Raw genomic sequence first — 18,509 nt, forward strand, 5'->3', positions numbered from 1 at the left:
CCCAGATCTGTGCCTCGATACAATCCTGTCTCGGAGGTCTACAGACAATTCCTTGGACTTCATGGCTTGGTTTGTGCTCTGACATACACTGTTAACTGTGGGACCTTATATAGATAGGTGTGTGCCTTTCCAAATCATGTCCAATCAACTGAATTTACCACAGGTGGACTCCAATCAAGTTGTAGAAACACCTCAAGGATGATCAGTGGAAACAGGATGCACCTGAGCTCAATTTTGAGTGTCATGGCAAAGGCTGTGAATACTTATGTACATGTGATTTTTTTGCGTTTTTTATTTTTAATAAATTTGCAAAGATTTCAAAAAACTTCTTTCATGTTGTCATTATGGGGTATTGTTTGTAGAATTTTGAGGAAAATAATGAATTTAATCAATTTTGGAATAAGGCTGTAACAACAAAATGTGGAAAAAGTGAAGCGCTGTGAATACTTTCCGGATGCACTGTATATGCAGCAACAGCGTACTGTGCGTACAGCCTCTTTTGGCTTTCTGCTTTTATTAGTGTCAAGAGCACAATGATAAATACACCACTGTTAAAAAAAAAAAAAAAAAACAGTAAAGCTTACTATTAACAATTAGCTAAATAAATCTTTCTTCTGCAAAATAATGTAGTTCATTTTCCTAACTCTAGGCTGTTTGCAGTTACTAAGCAATGTAACAAGTTAACGCATACATATAGAATGTTCCCTCACAGGTGTGCATTTATAGTCATTTTACTATGGCTTCGAATGTTGCTCATTAGGGGTGGGTAAATATATAGTTTTTCCGATTAATCTCGATATTGATTTTTAAATCCCAATATCGATCTTTCACACAATGCTCAACCCTGTACTACAATGAGAGAAAATCACTCGCATTTGCAACCAAATTTCGTGCTATGTGACTAAAGTGAATATATTTGACAGCTGGCTGGTAAATGTTTACATTTCACTCATCAGTAATTGTGTAGTTTAGTCCTGAAGTGTTCAGTAGCAAGATCCTTTCACAGCGTGTTGAGAGTAAAAGTTGTTCCATGTAATGTGTGTCCAAGACGAGATCCACACAACCCATTTGTCATTGAATACTGTCTCTTTTAATACCCTTTCTGTTATTTAGTCAGCTGTTGATCAAAAACAACTACAAAAAAACATTTAATTCTAATCATGCATCGCACAGATGAGGTAAAGCAATTCAAGTCCTTTCGTTAACATATGCTCATTTAAATTGTTTTTTTGTTTTTTTTGCTAAAGAGAGACAGGTTTTAGCATGTGTTCAACAAATCAATGTAAATACTTGTATATAGTATAAATTATGCAATTTAACAAATATGTAATAAACATAATATATTAAATATAATATCTTATTGATTGAATACATTTACGGTTGAAGTCAATAAAAAAATTTTTTTAACCACTTCACAGATTTCATATTAGCAAACTATAGTTCCCTATCTGTCACTCACTCGACGTTGTGTCAATGTAGTGACACTAGGGGTCGCCCTTGGGAGCCCCAAACACCTCTGATCTTTGAGAAAAAGCCAATGGGAATTGGCAAGTGGAATTTGCATGCCACTCCCCCGGACATAAGGGTATAAAAGGAGCTGGCTCGCAACCACTCGTTCAGATTTTCTCTTCGGAGCCGAGCGGTTGTATTCAGTGAGCTGAATTACTCTGCCGATCCATTCACCTTGAAAGCTGTTGGATTTACGGCACATTACAGTGGTTTTTCCCCCTTGTGCACCGGTGGAGTGCAGAGAACACCCCTGGGTGCTTCAGCAGCTAAAAGAGTGGCACAGACGGAGAGCATCTTTTTAAAGATGCCTTTCCGTTTGTGTTTAATTCCTGGTTGCAGTCGTTACCTCTCTGCTTCCGACGGCCACGATCGCTGTCTTACGTGCTTGGGCGCTGTCCGTGCGGAGACAGCGTTCATGGACGGGTCATGTCCTCACAGCGAGAACATGACCATGGTAACGTTGTGGTCACGGCTTTCTTTCGTCAGAGGAAAAGCCACCCCAGCGGCTCCCCGCCTCGGTCCTTCTACCTATGGGTGTGAGGCTGTGTCGGTTAGCACTGAGGGCAATTTGGGGACCCCAATGGGAGCCACCCCGCTGGGTAACCCCCCACGGACCTCCCCTTCCCCAGCACGCTCGTTCGCCCTGGTCGAGTTCTGGGATGAGACCGCCGGCTCGTCTCAGGGCGAGTTTGCGGTCTCATTCGGGGCTTGCGAAGAAGATGAGCTGTCGATTGCAGCATCGGAGAGTGGGCTCGTCCAGTCTGACGCTGAGGACATGGCTGGGCTCCCACCTTCGGGTGCGGTTGCCCAGTCGCAGGCCGACGCGGAGCTGGCAATGTCCACCCTCATGGTCCAGGAATGCCAACTCTGGCTCAACCTGGTCGAGATGAGGGAGGCTGACAAGGTACGGTTCCTTGACGCCCCCATCTCCCAGGTTGGCCTATTCGGCAACACCGTCGAGGACTTTGCCCAGCAATTCTTGGCAGTTAAGAAGCAGACAGAGGCTATTCAGCACATCCTGCCCTGGATCAAGATCCCACACACCGTCTGCTCGTCGCCAAGGGCGTCCCCCTGTGGCAAAAACACCGGCTCCACCGCAGCCCGCCCCGGCGGACCAGCGTGGAGCCACCTGCTGGAAGCAGACACCCTCCGTCTCACGGCCTGCCACCAAGAACAGGAAGCAGGCTTCAAAGCACCCCTGAGACGGGCAACCCAGGGACGTGGAGACCTTAGCATTGGAGTTGGTAAGCAGACCACTCCATCCCCCGGTGGAGGGCCAGGAAGAGAATCTTTGGTTTCCTTTTCTTTTGATTTCGCCGCATGCCCAAAGGACTGCGGTACCCACATTGTCAAGAAAAGAGCAGTTTCCTCATTTCCTGGGTCACACATCCAGTGTTCACGGCCGTCATTATTACGACCGCCGGATACCGCACCTGTACGGCAGGCATGGCGCTCCGGAGGCGGGCCCCCCGCCCCTGTGCGCCCAGCTGTGGCACAAACACACCCATGCCAGGGCAGTTTTGATGGACTACGAGGACGATTTCGCTCCTCTCCATTCCTGACCGGTCCTATGTTGGGTATCCGGAGCCAGGTAACTGCTTCGATGTCCCCAGACTCAGCACGGACATGAGTTTGGGGCTCGAGCCCCCTCAAAGTGCTGCCTCAGGCTCCGCCCCTTGGTCCCCCTCGCCCGGAGTTTGGAGGCATGGTGTGCGCTGACCAGGACCATCCGACTTGGCTATGCGATTCAGTTCGTCAGTCATCCGCCCAGATTCAATGCCGTCCTTTTCACCTCAGTGAAGGGCGAGAACGCCACTGCCCTACGTGTGGAGATTGCGACCCTTCTGTGGAAGGACGCGATAGAGCCTGTCCCTCCAGCCGAGATGAAGAATCAGAATCAGCTTTATTGCCAAGTATTCTTACACATACAAGGAATTTGTCTTGGTGACAGGAGCTTCCAGTGTACAACAATACAAAAACAATACAAAAACAGCAGCAAGACATGGATAATAATAAAAATCAAAAAAATTAAACTAATTATACACATACGTACAGACACACATACATACATACACACATACACGTGGATAGTGCAAATCTGATACAATCTGTTATGTACTGTGCAAACACAAATCTGTTATGTATAGTGCAATTTTTTTATTTATTTTTTTATTATTATTTTTTAGAGGAATGAAATGGCAGGAGGTTGGGTGTGTTGGATAAATATAAGAAAGTCTAAACTGTGTTTTGCACATAGTTATTGCTCAATGGGGCAATTTAATTGTTCATGAGATGGATAGCCTGAGGGAAAAAAACTGTTCCTGTGCCTGTCGGTTCTGGTGCTCAGAGCTCTGAAGCATCGGCCAGAAGGCAACAGTTCAAAAATGTAGTGGGCAGGATGAGTGGGGTCCAGAGTGATTTTTCCAGCCTTTTTCCTCACACTGGAAGTGTATAGTTCTTGAAGGGGGGCAGGGGGCAACCAATAATCCTCTCAGCAGTCCGAACTGTCCTTTGTAGTCTTCTGATGTCTGATTTTGTAGCTGAACCAAACTAGACAGTTATTGAAGTGCAGAGGACAGACTCAAGGACTGCTGAGTAAAACTGTATCAGCAGCACCTGTGGCAGGTTGAATTTCCTCAGTTGGCGAAGGAAGTACAACCTCTGCTGGGCCTTTTTCACAATGGAGTCAATGTGGGTCTCCCACTTCAGGTCCTGTGAGATGGTAGTGCCCAGGAACCTGAATGACTCCACTGCTGCCACAGTGCTGATTAGAATGGTGAGGGGGGTCAATGTTGGGTTGTTTCTCCTAAAGTCCACAATGATCTTCACCATTTTGAGCATGTTCAGCTCTAGGTTGTTTTGACTGCACCAGACAGCCAGCTGTTCAACCTCCCTTCTGTATGCAGACTCATTGTCATCTCGGATGAGGCCGATGACAGTGGTGTCGTCTGCAAACTTCAGGAGCTTGACAGAGGGGTCCTTGGCGATGCAGTCATTGGTGTAGAGGGAGAAGAGTAGTGGGGAGAGCACACATCCCTGGGGGGCACCAGTGCTGATTGTACAGGTGCTAGAAGTGTCCATCAGAAAGCTGGTAATCCACTGACAGATAGACATGGGAACAGAGAGTTGGTGTAATTTATTCTGGAGTATAGCTGGGATGATGTTGTTGAAAGCCGAACTGAAGTCCACAAAAAGGATCCTTGCATACGTCCCCTGTCTCTCCAGATGTTGCAGGATATGACGCAATCCTATGTTGACTGCATCATCCACAGACCTGTTTGCTCGATAAGCAAACTGAAGGGGATCTAGAAAGGGTCCAGTGATGTTCTTCAGGTGGGCCAACAGCAGTCTCAAATGATTTCATGACCACAGACGTCAGGGCGACAGGTCTGTAGTCATTAAGTCCTGTAATTTTTGGTTTCTTTGGGACAGGAATAATGACTGAGCATTTGAAGCAGCATGGGACTTCACACTGCTCCAGTGATCTATTAAAGATCTGTGTGAAGATGGGGGCCAGCTGGTTAGCACAGGATCGAAGACACACTGGTGAGATGCCATCTGGGCCTGAAGCTTTCCTCGTCTTTTGTTTCCGAAAGACGCGGCTCACATCATCTTCACAGGTCTTAAGTGCAGGTTGAGTAGCAGGAGGGGGGTTGCAGGAGGTGTTGGTATTTGTGTGAAGTGAAGGTCAGAGTGGGTGTGGGGTGTGAGATTGGGCCTTTCAAATCTGCAGAAGAACACATTCAGGTCGTCAGCCAGTTGTTGGTTCTCTACAGGGTTGGAGGTAGGAGTCCTGTAATTTGTGAGTTGTTTCATGCCACTCCATATTGATGCAGGGTTGTTAGCTGAAAACTTATTTTTCAACTTCTCAGAGTATCTTCTTTTAGCCACTCTGATTTCCCTGTTCAGTGTGTTCATGGCCTGATTGTACAAGACTTTATCCCCACCCCTGTAAGCATCCTCTTTGGCCTGACGACACTGCCTGAGCTCTGCTGTAAACCACGGTTTGTCATTGTTGAACTTTAAATAAGTCCTAGTAGGAATGCACATATCCTCACAGAAATTGATATATGATGTAACAGTATCTGTGAGCTCATCCAGGTCTGTGGCTGCAGTCTCAAAAACACTCCAATCCGTGCAATTGAAGCAGGCTTGTAGTTCCTGCTCTGCTTCATTGGTCCATCACTTTACAGTCCTTACTACTGGCTTGGTTGATTTTAATTTTTGCCTGTAGGTTGGAAGATGAACCAGACAGTGATCAGGGAGTCCCAAAGCTGCTCTAGGGACAGAGCGATATGCATCCTTTATTGTTGTGTAACAGTGATCCAGTATATTTCTGTCTCTGATGGGGTATGTGATGTGCTGTTTGTATTTGGGCAGTTCATGTGTGAGATTTGCTTTGATAAAATCCTCAAGAATAATAATAATAACTGAGTCTGGGTATTGTTGTTCCGTGTCTGTGATTTGATCAGCCAGCTGTTGCAGTGCTGTGTTCAAACACGCGTTTGGTGCGATATACACACTCACCAGAATAATCGAGGAAAACTCCCGTGGCAAGTAGAAAGGCTTACAGTTAATAAAGAGCACTTCCAAATTAGGACAGCACATCCTCTTTAACGTTGTTACATCTATACACCAACTTTTATGATATAAAAGCATGTTCCACCGCCTCTCATTTTCCCCCGTTTACTCCGTGATGCGATCCGCTCTGAACAGCTGGAAGCCCAGCAGATGTAACGCGCTGTCCGGAATGGCTTCACTCAGCCAGGTTTCTGTGAAGCACAAGGCAGCAGAGGTTGAAAAGTCCTTGTTTGTGCGGGTGAGATGTAGTTCGTCCGTTTTGTTAGGAAGAGAGCGTAGATTCGCTAAGTGAATACTCGGCAGCGCTGTTCGAAATCTGTGCCAACGGAGTTTGACCAGCGCACCGGCTCGTCTCCCTCGCCTGCGTCTCTTGGACAGCAGAGCTGCGCCTCCATCTAAAATGTCTAGCAAAACGTCTGAATTTTCGAAAGCCGGGAAAAGATTGTCTGGTACATGCTGTCGAATGTTCAGCAGTTCGTCTCTGTTAAAACTGACTGGAAAAAGATTACTAAACACAGGACAAACAAAAACAACAAAAGAACTGAGGAGCTTCACACCGAGGCAGCCATCCGCGGCGCAATTCAAATCATGTATCATGTAGAGCCTGTCCCTCCAGCCGAGATGAAGAAGGGGTTCTACAGCCGCATCATCATCGTACCGAAGAAAGGCGGTGGGTTGCGTCCAATCTTGGACCTGCGAGTACTGAGCCGGGCCTTGCACAGACTCCCATTCAAGATGCTGATGCAGAAACGCATTTTAGCAAGCATTCGGCGTCAAGGTTGGTTCACGGCGGTAGACCTGAAGGATGCGTACTTCCACGTCTCTGTTTTACCTCGACACAGGCCCTTCCTGTGGTTTGCCTTTGAGGGCCGGGCATACCAGTACAAGGTCCTCCCCTTCGGTCTGTCCCTGTCGCCTCTTCACGAAAGTCGCAGAGGCAGCCTTTGCTCCGCTAAGGGAAGTCGGCATCCGCATCCTCAACTATCTCGATGACTGGCTAATCCTAGCTCACTCTCGGGATTTGTTGTGTGCGCACAGGAACCTGGTGCTCAGGCACCTCAGCCGACTGGGGCTTCGGGTCAACTGGGAAAAGAACAAGCTCTCCCCGGTTCAGAGCATCTCTTTTCTCGGGTTGGAGTTAGACTCAGTCTCGATGATGGCGCGCCTCACGAGCGAGCGCATACAGTCGGTGCTGAACTGCCTGAAGTCATTCAGGCGGAGAACGGCGGTCCCACTGAAGCAATTTCAGAGGCTCCTGGGGCATATGGCAACCTCGGCGGTGGTCACGCCGCTCGGGTTGATGCATATGAGACCGCTTCAGCACTGGCTTCAGACTCGAGTCCCGAGATGAGCGTGGCGCCACTGGGCAAATCGTGCCGATCTGTCACCGCTTGTTCAGCCCTTGGATGGACCTGGCATTTCTATGGGCAGGCGTTCCCCTAAAGCAGGTCTCCAGGCGAGTTGTCGTCACGACAGATGCCTCCAAGTCGGGCTGGGATGCCGTGTGCAAAGGACACACAGCCGCCGGCTCTTGGACTGGGCCGCGACTGCGTTTGCACATCAACTGCCTTGTGTTGCTGGCAGTGTTGCTCGCTCTGCGGAGGCTTTGGCCGTTGATCCAGGGCAAGCACGTGTTGGTCTGGATGGACAACACAGCGATGGTAGCATACATCAACCACTAAGGCGGCTTGTGCTTCCGTCACATGTCGCAACTCGCCCACTGTCTTCTCTGGAGTTGTGGCGAGCCACTCACATCCCGGGTGACCTCAACAGTGCTGTGGACGTGCTGTCGCAGCAGGTCACGCTCAGGGGAGAGAGGAGACTCCACCCCCAGGTGGTCCAGCTGATTTGAAATCGATTCGGTCAAGCGCAGGTAGACCAGTTTGCTTCCCGGGAATCCTCCCACTGCCCGCTCTGGTCCGGCCTGACTGAGGCTCCCCTTGGCACAGATGTGCTTGCAAAGCTGGCCCTGGGGGCTATGCAAGTATGCATTCCCCCCAGTGAGCCTACTTGCACAGATCCTGTGCCAGGTCAGGGAGGACGAGGAGCAGGTCATCCTAGTAGCACCCTACTGGCCCACCCTGACTTGGTTCTCGGACCCCACACTCCTCGCAACAGCCCCCCCCCCCCGGCGAATTCCCTTAAGGAAGGACCTTCTTTCTCAGGAACAGAGCACCATCTGGCACCTCTGGAATCTCCACGTCTGGCCCTTGGACGGGACATGGAACACCTAAGTGGCCTACCACCCACGGTGGCAGACACGATCACTCAGGCTAGGGCTCCCTCTACGAGGCATCTGTATGCCTTGAAGTGGCATCTGTTCGCTAAGTGGTGTTCTTCCCGACGCGAAAACCCCCAGAGATGCGCAGTTGGATCAGTGCTTTCCTTCCTGCAGGAGAGGCTGGAGGGGCGGCTGTCCCCCTCCACCTTGAAGGTGTACGTGGCCGCTATAGCGGCGCACCACAAAGCAGTTGACTAAGTCTCTCAGGAAGCACGACCTGATCACCAGGTTCCATAGAGGCACGAGGAGGCTGAACCCTCCCAGACTGCGCCTCATTCCCTCATGGGATCACTCCGTGGTCCTACGGGGCCTGCGGGGAGCCCCGTTTGAGCCCCTGAAGTCAGTTGAGCTAAAGGCACTCTCTTTGAAGACTGCCCTCCTGACTGCGCTCACGTCCATCAAGAGGGTAGGGGATCTGCAGGCATTCTCTGTCAGCGGCACGTTCCTGGAGTTCAGTCCGGAATACTCTCACGTGGTCCCGAGACCCCGACCGGGCTATGTGCCCAAGGTTCCCAAGACCCCGTTTCAGGATCAGGTGGTGAACCTGCGAGCACTGCCCCAGGAGGAGACAGACCCAGCCTTGTCGTTGCTGTGTCCGGTGCGGCATCTATTTGGATCGCACGCAGAGCTTTAGACACTCTGAGCAGCTCTTTGTCTGCTTTGGAGGACAGCGGAAAGGGAGCCCTGTCTCCAAACAGAGGATCGCCTACTGGGTCATTGACGCCATCGCCTTGGCATATCACGACCAGGACGTGCCGCCCCCTTGGGGCTACGAGCACAATCTACCAGGAGTGTGGCGGCCTCCTGGGCCCTGACCAATGGCGCCTCTTTAACAGACATCTGTAGAGCAGCGGGCTGGGCAACACCCAATGCCTTCGCGAGATTCTACAATCTCCGGGTTGAGCCAGTTTCGTCCCATATATTGTCAGGTACAAATAGTGTGCGAGACAACTGGCCTGGTGTACCACTTGCACATAGCGCCTTTCCCCTCCTGGAAGGGAAAACGTGCGCTTTTACCCCCCAGCCGTGTTCACGAGACCATGGACCCTGGATGTCCCTCTGGCAGGCAAGTTCGTGGAGAAACTCGATGCCAGCCCAGTACGTGTGCTAGTAGGCCCTGTACTGGGGTAGGTGCTCCACATGCACTGGTTGCCTGTCTGTAACCCTGTGTGATGTATCTTCCGCGAGACGGTTTCCCCGTTGGTAAACCCACATCTTCCTTGGGCACAGTCCCCTCTGCCACCAGTTGCCATGTTTGTAGAGCTCCGTCCCCTCTGGGTAAGACCTACCACGGGGACTTCTCCACATGCGACACTGCCGACAAAACTCGGTAAGACAATGTGACGTATTTCCACACGTTACCTCCCCTTCGGGCAAGGTGTGGTCTCCGCTGTGTCTTCCCCTTGGGAGTGACAAAACAACAGCAAAGGACCTTGTGAAGATTCTGGAGGAAACAGGTAGACAAGTATCTATATCCATAGTAAAACCTATATCGACATAACCTGAAAGGCTGATCAGCAAGGAAGAATCCACTGCTCCAAAACCACCATAAAAAAGCCAGACTACAGTTTGCAAGTACACATGGGGACGAAGATCTTACTTTTTGGAGAAATGTCCTCTGGTCTGATGAAACAAAAATCTGTTTGGCCATAATGACCATCGTCATGTTTGGAGGATAAAGGGTGAGACTTGCAAGCTGAAGAACACCATCCCAACCGTGAAGCATGGGGGTGGCAGGATCATGTTGTGGGGGTGCTTTGCTGCAGGAGGGACTGGTGCACTTCACAAAATAGATGGCATCATGAGGAAGGAAAATTGTGTGGATATATTGAAGCAAAATCTTAAGACATCAGCCAGGAAGTTAAAGCTCAGTCACAAATGGGTCTTTCAAATGGACAATGACCCCAAGCATACTGCCAAAGTTGTGGCAAAATGGCTTAAGGACAACAACATCAAGGTATTGGAGTGGCCATCACAAAGCCCTGACCTCAATCCGATATAAAATTTGTGGCCAGAACTGAAAAACCGTGTGTGAGCAAGGAGGCCTACAAACATGACTCAGTTACACCAGTTCTGTCTAGAGGAATGGGCCAAAATTCCAGCAACTTATTGTGAGAAGCTTGTGGAAGGCTTCCCAAAATGTTTGACCCAAGTTAAACAATTTAAAGGCAATGCTACCAAATACTAACAAAGTGTATTTAAACTTCTGACCCACTGGGAATGTGATGAAAGAAATAAAAGCTGAAATAAATAATTATCTCTACTATTATTCTGATATTTCACATCCTTAAAATAGTGATCCTAACTGACCTAAGACAGGGAATGTTTGCTACGATTACATGTCAGGAATTGTGAAAATCTGATTTTAAATGTATTTGGCTAAGGTGTATGTAAACTTTTGACTTCAACTGTATTTGTCAGCCAAAATGTGACCAAAATGATGAAAAAGTAGTAAAATATAATTAGTAAAATTAATATTTTCCTAATATACCTAGTTAAAAGGTCCCCTGTATAATTAACAGCATTAGCTGGGAGATAATTCCTTTTATATGTAAGCAAAAGGGATATTATAACTGAAATAAACCCATATGAATCGATTTTGAATCGAATCGAGAGCTTGTGAATCGGAATCAAATTGAATCGGAAAATCTGTATCAATACCCAGCCCTATTCAAAATCTAATCAAAATTTAGAATCTTATCCGTTTTATCATTTTTTGTAAAATGTGGTTGTACAACAGGTGTTGCACAAATGAACACAGCATCAATTCATCCCTTCTAACAATGTGTGAATAGGACCTTTATTAAACAAAAAAACAAAACCTGAGAGCACTAAAGCAATACTTGTCTCTCCATTGCTCTATCAAGAGAGACATCAAGGACATGAAGTGTGGGAAGTCCAGACGTGTTGGCCAGGTTTAACTTTCTTAATCACTACTGCTCATGTTAAGACAGCATGAGAGGTATGCACATTTTCTCTACTTTCCCCTAGGCACAGCGGATGTACAAATTTGAACCGCCAGCACCATATGATACCTCTCTATTAATGAAAAGTAAATACAAATTAAAAAAAGTTTTACTCAAAAGAGATAAATCTGCACGAGGTGGACATTTCTAAATTAGTAGTGAATGTTAATATATGCAGTTTTTATGTTAGACTGTTTGAATTTTCTTAAGCTTAAAATTCATGATCTTTATCAAGTTTATAGTTTAACTTTTTATTTGCAGCATACTAATACTTGTTACATTCTGGTGCTCTGTTTAAGTTTTAGGTGTCATTTTGGGAACTAATGTGTGTCACCCTAAAAAAGGCTTTTAAAAATGTGAAGGTACAGTGTATGTGTGAAGCTTTTATTCAGTTTACATCTTAGAGCTCTGTCTTCTCACAGTTTATTAGGAATATAGCATGCAAGTTTATTTTTAACATCCATATATTTCACATTTGCTGTACTTATCAGGTTCCAATAAAACCTAGCCATAATAAAAAAAATTAACATTCATCACTGTTTGTGGAAAAAAAAAAAAAGTATGTTTCACAGTATCACAGCAATCTGTCACCTTGAACATTGTATCATTGCTGGAGTTCTGTTGAAGTAATTACATTTTGTTCACCAACAAATGAAAAACACCCTGCTGCCACCATCCCTTATGACTTTCTGCTGTTCAAAAATTTCCAAGCCTTTGACCTTTTTCTCTTCATATTATAAGTTATTGTCTATAGCAGAGATCTAATTTCCTCCTTATGTGGATTACCTACATTGCATAAAACAATCAGCCCATGTAATTGTCAAGAAAACTTGATTTATATGTTGAGCCTGAATAAATAACACTGACTGAGGCTTTCTAGAAGATAAAATACACATTTATTACTTACAATTAAGCTTTCTTAACCACTGAGTCAATGTAGATAATTTGTGTCTAAAACAAGATGGGCAAAAACAGACCAGGAAAGAACAGATTCAGCGTTGATCATAGATATTATTAGAGCATAGTCCTTTCCTTTATCCTACAATCACTGTTTCATCATCTGGGAATTCGTAGAATGGCACCTCCAGATTGAGTGGAGCAGGGCCTTTTCTAATGCGACCAGATGCATCGTAATGAGAGCCGTGGCAGGGGCAATAATAGCCACCATAGTCACCAGCATTAGCGATGGGCACACAGCCCAGGTGGGTGCACACACCGATGACGATAACCCAGGACGGGTTCAAAACTCGGTCTTTGTCATGCTGGGGGTCCCGAAGCTCAGCAAGATTAACGTCAGCCTCAACTGCAATCTCCTTTTCTGTTCTATGGCGGACAAACAGGGGCTTCCCTCTCCATTTGAAGGTCATGTTCTTACCCTCAGGGATGTCTGATAGCTTGATTTCAATCTTAGACAAAGCCAGCACGTCAGCTGAAGCACTCATGGAGGAGACAAACTGTGTGACGACTGTCTTGGCAGCGTAGACTCCAATCACAGCTGTGGAGCCTGTGATCAGATAAGAGAAGGCCCGCCGGGCCTCACCGCTCTCTTGTGAGGACTTCTTTGGGTCCAAAACTTCAGGCCGACGGTAGTCAGAGAAATCAGGAACCTTGATGTCTGTGTGGGCGAAACGCACTCCACAGTGAGCTAAGAAGAAAATAATGAGTGAGACACTGCATAGAAGAAAAATGGAATATGAGATGCATTGACCCGGCTGATTAATCAAACAATATTTGAGCATTTCCAATTCTCAAATATTATTGAATGATTTTAGAATAAAAGTTATGTATAATAAATGACCATTTAATTTCAGCAATTACGTGTATGCCTCGGATATTATTACTCAACTGTATACATATATTATTGAAAAACCCATAGGCTAAATCATTGAAAAACACATTTATCAACCACTTATCCAGGGCACAACAATAAGGATTAAACTTAAACATCTGGATTCCTGTGATGTACTGAACATTGTTATTGTGAATTCTGCTGATTTGAACTTACCACCAAGGCAAAATTACATTTCTGGCTAACATATAGGTAATGAGGTTTTGTTGAAATAATCAGAATGACTGGTCATAATTTTAAAGGATTCAGTAAGAACAAGCTGAAAATGACAAACCAATCAGTAATGTTTTTACTTTGTTTTCTTATATACAGAAAACAACGTTTAATGGATTTTTAAAAAATGCTTGCGTATAGGACACATGCAAAATTACAATATAATGTTAAATGTGTTATAACTTCATATGTTATGTCAGTTTATTATCTAGAGCAGTGTTTCCCAACCAATGTGCTGCGAAAGATTGTCAGGTGTGCCGTGGAAAATGATAAAATTCCAAAAAATAAATGCATGAAAAAAAAATAATTTCAGAGATCCAAAATTCCTCACCTTTCGGAGAAATTCGCCGTTATCCATAATCGGTCACTTTTGTGAATGTGAAGAGCAATGATTAATGTGCAAAAGTGAGTGATATTTATACACGTTAAGGGTCTTTCACATGACTCGCGTCAGCGCTGCAGAATACACTGAAGTCTATGAAGTGAAGCCACTTTACACCAAAGTGTTTTTCACACACGTTTTTGCTTCACCAATAATGTCTTTGAGAGTACTAAGCAACAAGAAATATTTAAAAACTGTCAAAATTTGTGGAGACATTGAATGTCTCAATTTCTTTTAATTAAACATTACCTTATTGTTTACGAATATCAGAGACCCCAGTTATTGAACTAATTTAAATTCACCAAGAAAAGGCTAAGACCTAAACGAGTCCTTTTATTACTTTCTGTTATCAAAGCAACTGCAAGCTTTTTTTCTCTCTTCCAAATACGTTTTCAATGTTTATTGTGCACACCTCCCACTTTCTTGCACGGCAAGCTCGTAAAATCGCCCCCCTGTGACTCTTTCTGCAATGCTCATCATGTGGAGGGCAGAGCGCCGCTTGACGCTGGCGCTGAACGGAGCCTCGACTCAACTCATGTGAAATGCACTTTACAATGACGAAAGAACATTATTGAAAGTCAAAATTATTATTATTTGTCTATTATTGTGGTCTTTTCTGATAAAAGCCATGCTCAGCAGTTTAAATAGGCTACTGAAGGAAAATGATACTGTAGATCTGCTTTGTGTTTATAATTCTTATACTGAAGTCAGTAGATTTGTAGCCATGCAAGTTTTAATAAAGGAGAAGGTAAGGATATTACTGAAACTCATTATTAACCTATTATTGTTGTCTTTTTGGATGAAAAATAATGCTCAGACTGAAGAAAGACTATAGATCTGCTTTGTTCTTTTAATGCTTAAACACTACAAAGTCTCTTGGTAGATTTCGGTCATGAACGACTCAAAATGATTCACTGACTCACTCATAGCACATAAGATGCTCATTTGTTGCCACCTAGTTACATTTCCAGAAGGGGTCACTGAATTAATCAGTTAATAAAATTGAACACTTTTGTGAAACAGAAGCCTCACCAAAATACTCTTTATTTTGCTGCTAATTCTGCACAATTGTAAACTTGAATAAACTCGAATCACTAAAATAGCTGGAATTGGTGCTTGTAGCTTATTCTTTAAAAAAAATATCCCCAGAAAAAATGTTTGTGGACCCGTGATTGTCTTACCTTTTTCGCCCCTCATGAGTTTGCATCCCTGTAATTTGTTGTCACATTGCAAGAACAAATCTACAGATTAGAAAATCTAATATTTTTTCATTACCCATTTAGCGCTCTTGCCACCTGTGACCTCACGCAGCATAGCCTGCCTCTGTGATTTATTTTTTTTTTTTTTGCATAGCCGAATTTCAAACATTACAAGTAAACACGCTACTAAGACGGACAGAAAACATGGACAAATTCTTGAAAAGGAAAAATATTGATGATGGTTAACCTATGTGTGATGTAGAATTTTTTAGTTGTGAAAAGTGTGCCGTGGCAGAAAAAAGGTTGGAAAACACTGATCTAGAGGGTACAAAAATGTTAAGACTGTAATGGCAACGTACAAATATCCACTACTCGATATAGTTGCGCTGTACTCATTAACTTGTAATTTGTATCTCATTAACGGTACCTTGACATTTTATCTATTAAATACCATCTTAGGGTACGTTTACAAGACAACGATGTACTAAAAACTGAAAAGTTTTTCCTTTGCGTTTTTGAAAAGTTTCACGTACAGACAACATCATTTTCAAAATGATCCCTGTGCACACAGATCCGCGAAAACAACTAAAAACGCTGTATTATGCATGCCTGGCCAGTAGATGGCAATGTCACTTTGTAAAGAAACACTAGGCACCTGCGCACATAAGCATTCTTCCACAGAGCGGTGAATACAAACAATGAAGATGGCGATTGTTGGTCGTAGTAATGATGCAGTAAATTTACACTTTGCTGGAGAAGCGTCAATAAACTCAAAATCTTGAGCAGCACAAACACAGTCCTGTAGTCCGCCATTGTAGTTTTGAATGTCTTGCGCGTTATTTTGAAGTACTCGCGTGCCTACAGACTGAACTCTCAAGATTATTCAATAAACTCTGCTCATTTTTACCATCACTTCATCTCCTGCCTTCTTCTGTATTCCCCCTGCTGACTCTTGGGCTGGTAGGAGAGTAAGTTAACACAAGCTGTTGATGTTGACTGGTTTTGGATATCAGACATAACTCTGATATATGTATATCTTCTGATGGAGAGGTCTTGTGTACACTGGATCTAACATGCATTTTCACTGCCTCATGTTTTCATATTCTAAGCATATCATTGAATACTGTACATGGCATCACATCTCTGTCTATAGGCTATATACATAAGCAGTGGGTGAATGAATTGCAGGGTGAAGGTACATCAAATAAAAGTAAATAAATAAATGAATAACATTTAAAATACAAATACATTTTTCCCGTCTGAATCCATACATTAATTTCAAGATTTACAAATTGCAGGTTCTGACTACTGTTCAATGTTCACACTACATACAAAACACTCCAAAATGAATAAATTGTTGATTATTGTTATTTGCACAGACACCAGTATTCATATTGATAATTATACATCTCAAACTGATGCCGATCAATCCATCATTCTTTATATAACACGTAATACGTGTGCGCATGACGTCATTGTTTTCACAAATTCGCGTTTTTGTATGTTTCCACGGAGACGATAACGGCATCATTTTCAAAAACTTGCACTTCGAAACCAGTTTTCAAAAGTTTGCGTTTTCAAGCCCCAAAACGCCGTTGTAACCGTGTAAACGAACAGCCAAAACTCATAAAAGGTTTCCTTTTTTAGTTGAAAACTATGTCGTGTAAACGGTCCCTTATATTTACTTATTTTATACAAGTAAATTTCACCTGTCACAGGTCTGCCTACCTTGGTAGGCAAGTAAGGGCTTATAAATGCTTTCCAACTTTTTCTATAAATCATATAAATCCTATCATATATTCTTAAACCCAACATAGCAGGTCTTAAAAGTGCAACTGTTTTACTCATCCACACAACCCACAGACTGCTTACTCCAGCCAGCTGTGGCAAGGACATTAGCGAGACCTCGGCTAAGCTAACTGCGCTAGCATGTGAGCTGCTGTTTGTAACTACAGATTAAATTCAGTTCAGATGAACAATTAGTGCAACATTATTTCAGTACAAAACTACGAGCGCCTTAAACCTTTTTAGACACACATTAAACACAAAGTAAATTGTGCCCTTGAGTGCGCTCGCTCTACACGGCCTGCTGTCGCTCAGATGAGACCGGGACCCTCGATTTCATAGTGCGCCGCGATGACACTCACCGTTGATGCTGACGGACACGGCGAGCCCGATTTTAGCGCTCTGGCAGGACAAGGACTCGCGGCGCAGGAATGGTTTTTTCGTGTCCATCAAGAGTTTATCGCTCTTCGTAACGACGCCCGGTATCAAAGCCTTCAGTGGACCTGCCACGGCATGATTTGTAGTTAGTAGGTAAGGGGAAAATGCCCCCGAACGGGCGGCAAGGGACATCATGTTTGTCGGTTAACAGGGCTGCAACCGACCTTCCTGAGTTAATCTACCGGCGCCTCTGGCGCGCAGGCGCGCTTCCGCTGTCAACGTAGCGCCTGCATGACGTCACGCTCATAGCCTTTTAAATAGTTCTTAAAGAATATTACAGGTTCAATACAAATTAAGCTTAAACGACAGTATTTGTGGCACAATATTTATTACCACAAAAATGAATTTCGACCACCTGCTTTTTTTTCTCCTTTTTTATCAGAAGTATTAATGTATTCCTTTTAAAACTTTGTGTGCATTAAATCCAAACCATTTTGACTTCACTTAAAGGAATAGTTCACCCAAAAATACAAATCCTCCCATCATTGACACCCTCATGCCATCCTAGATGTGTATGACTTTCTTCTGCAGAACACATATGAAGATTTTTTTAGAAGAATATCTCAGCTCTGTAGGTTTTTACACTACAAGTGAATGGGTGCCAACATTTTGAAGCTCCAAAAATCACATAAAGGCATCATAAAAGTAATCCAATAGACTCCAGTGGTTAAATCCATATCTTCAGAAGTGAAATGATAGATGTGGGTGAGAGACAGATCAATATTTAAGTCAATTTTTGTTGACTTCTCCCTGCCCAGTAGGGGCGTATGCATGAACATTAGCTGCGTTTCCATCCAACTAATTTTATATTTTGTAAAGCGCGATGGTACTGCACACGTCGGATGGTATAGGTGTGACGTGACTGGCTCAACGAAAGACCCGACCATGGCACACAATTCTTCAAACATAGCCGTGGTTAGTCGAAAGTGCTTCACCCACAGATCGTCGTTAAAGTGTGTCCTCACAATCCACCAGAACTGTTTTGAGCGCGGGTGCTCCCAGCTATATGGAGGCTGTTGGTGAATGGGAATAGCCATTTGAGCCATCATTATGTGAGCTACTGCACTTCTCTGTGACGTCTCCTGGCAGCATTTAATATCATAATGTGTAATTGCTTTATTACAGCAAATACAACTCTCTCCGAAGCAAAGAGGTCATTCAGCTGCTCCATGACAAAAAGGTGGGCTTCCTCAAGATAATGCGAATTTACAGTTCATGGAAACACACAATGTTTTGCATTTCTTTAGTCTAATTTTCAGAAATGTGCATTAAAAATACGAAACATTTTAATGGAAACCCTGCTACT

General features: G+C 44.4%; 1 protein-coding gene across 1 annotated transcript; it reads right to left on the bottom strand.

Annotated features, from left to right (window-relative positions):
• Positions 1 to 11,707: 11,707 nt before the first annotated feature.
• Positions 11,708 to 17,403, bottom strand: LOC127446204 (cytochrome b-c1 complex subunit Rieske, mitochondrial-like). The gene is made up of 2 exons (XM_051706957.1): positions 17,128 to 17,403; positions 11,708 to 12,982 (listed from the first exon to the last, which is right to left on the bottom strand). Exons 1-2 carry the CDS (start codon positions 17,336 to 17,338, stop codon positions 12,372 to 12,374), a joined length of 822 nt encoding a protein of 273 aa, XP_051562917.1. The 5' UTR covers positions 17,339 to 17,403; the 3' UTR covers positions 11,708 to 12,371.
• Positions 17,404 to 18,509: the final 1,106 nt, after the last annotated feature.

This window comes from Myxocyprinus asiaticus, chromosome 1, assembly GCF_019703515.2.
Source record: "Myxocyprinus asiaticus isolate MX2 ecotype Aquarium Trade chromosome 1, UBuf_Myxa_2, whole genome shotgun sequence".
NCBI lineage: Eukaryota > Metazoa > Chordata > Actinopteri > Cypriniformes > Catostomidae > Myxocyprinus > Myxocyprinus asiaticus.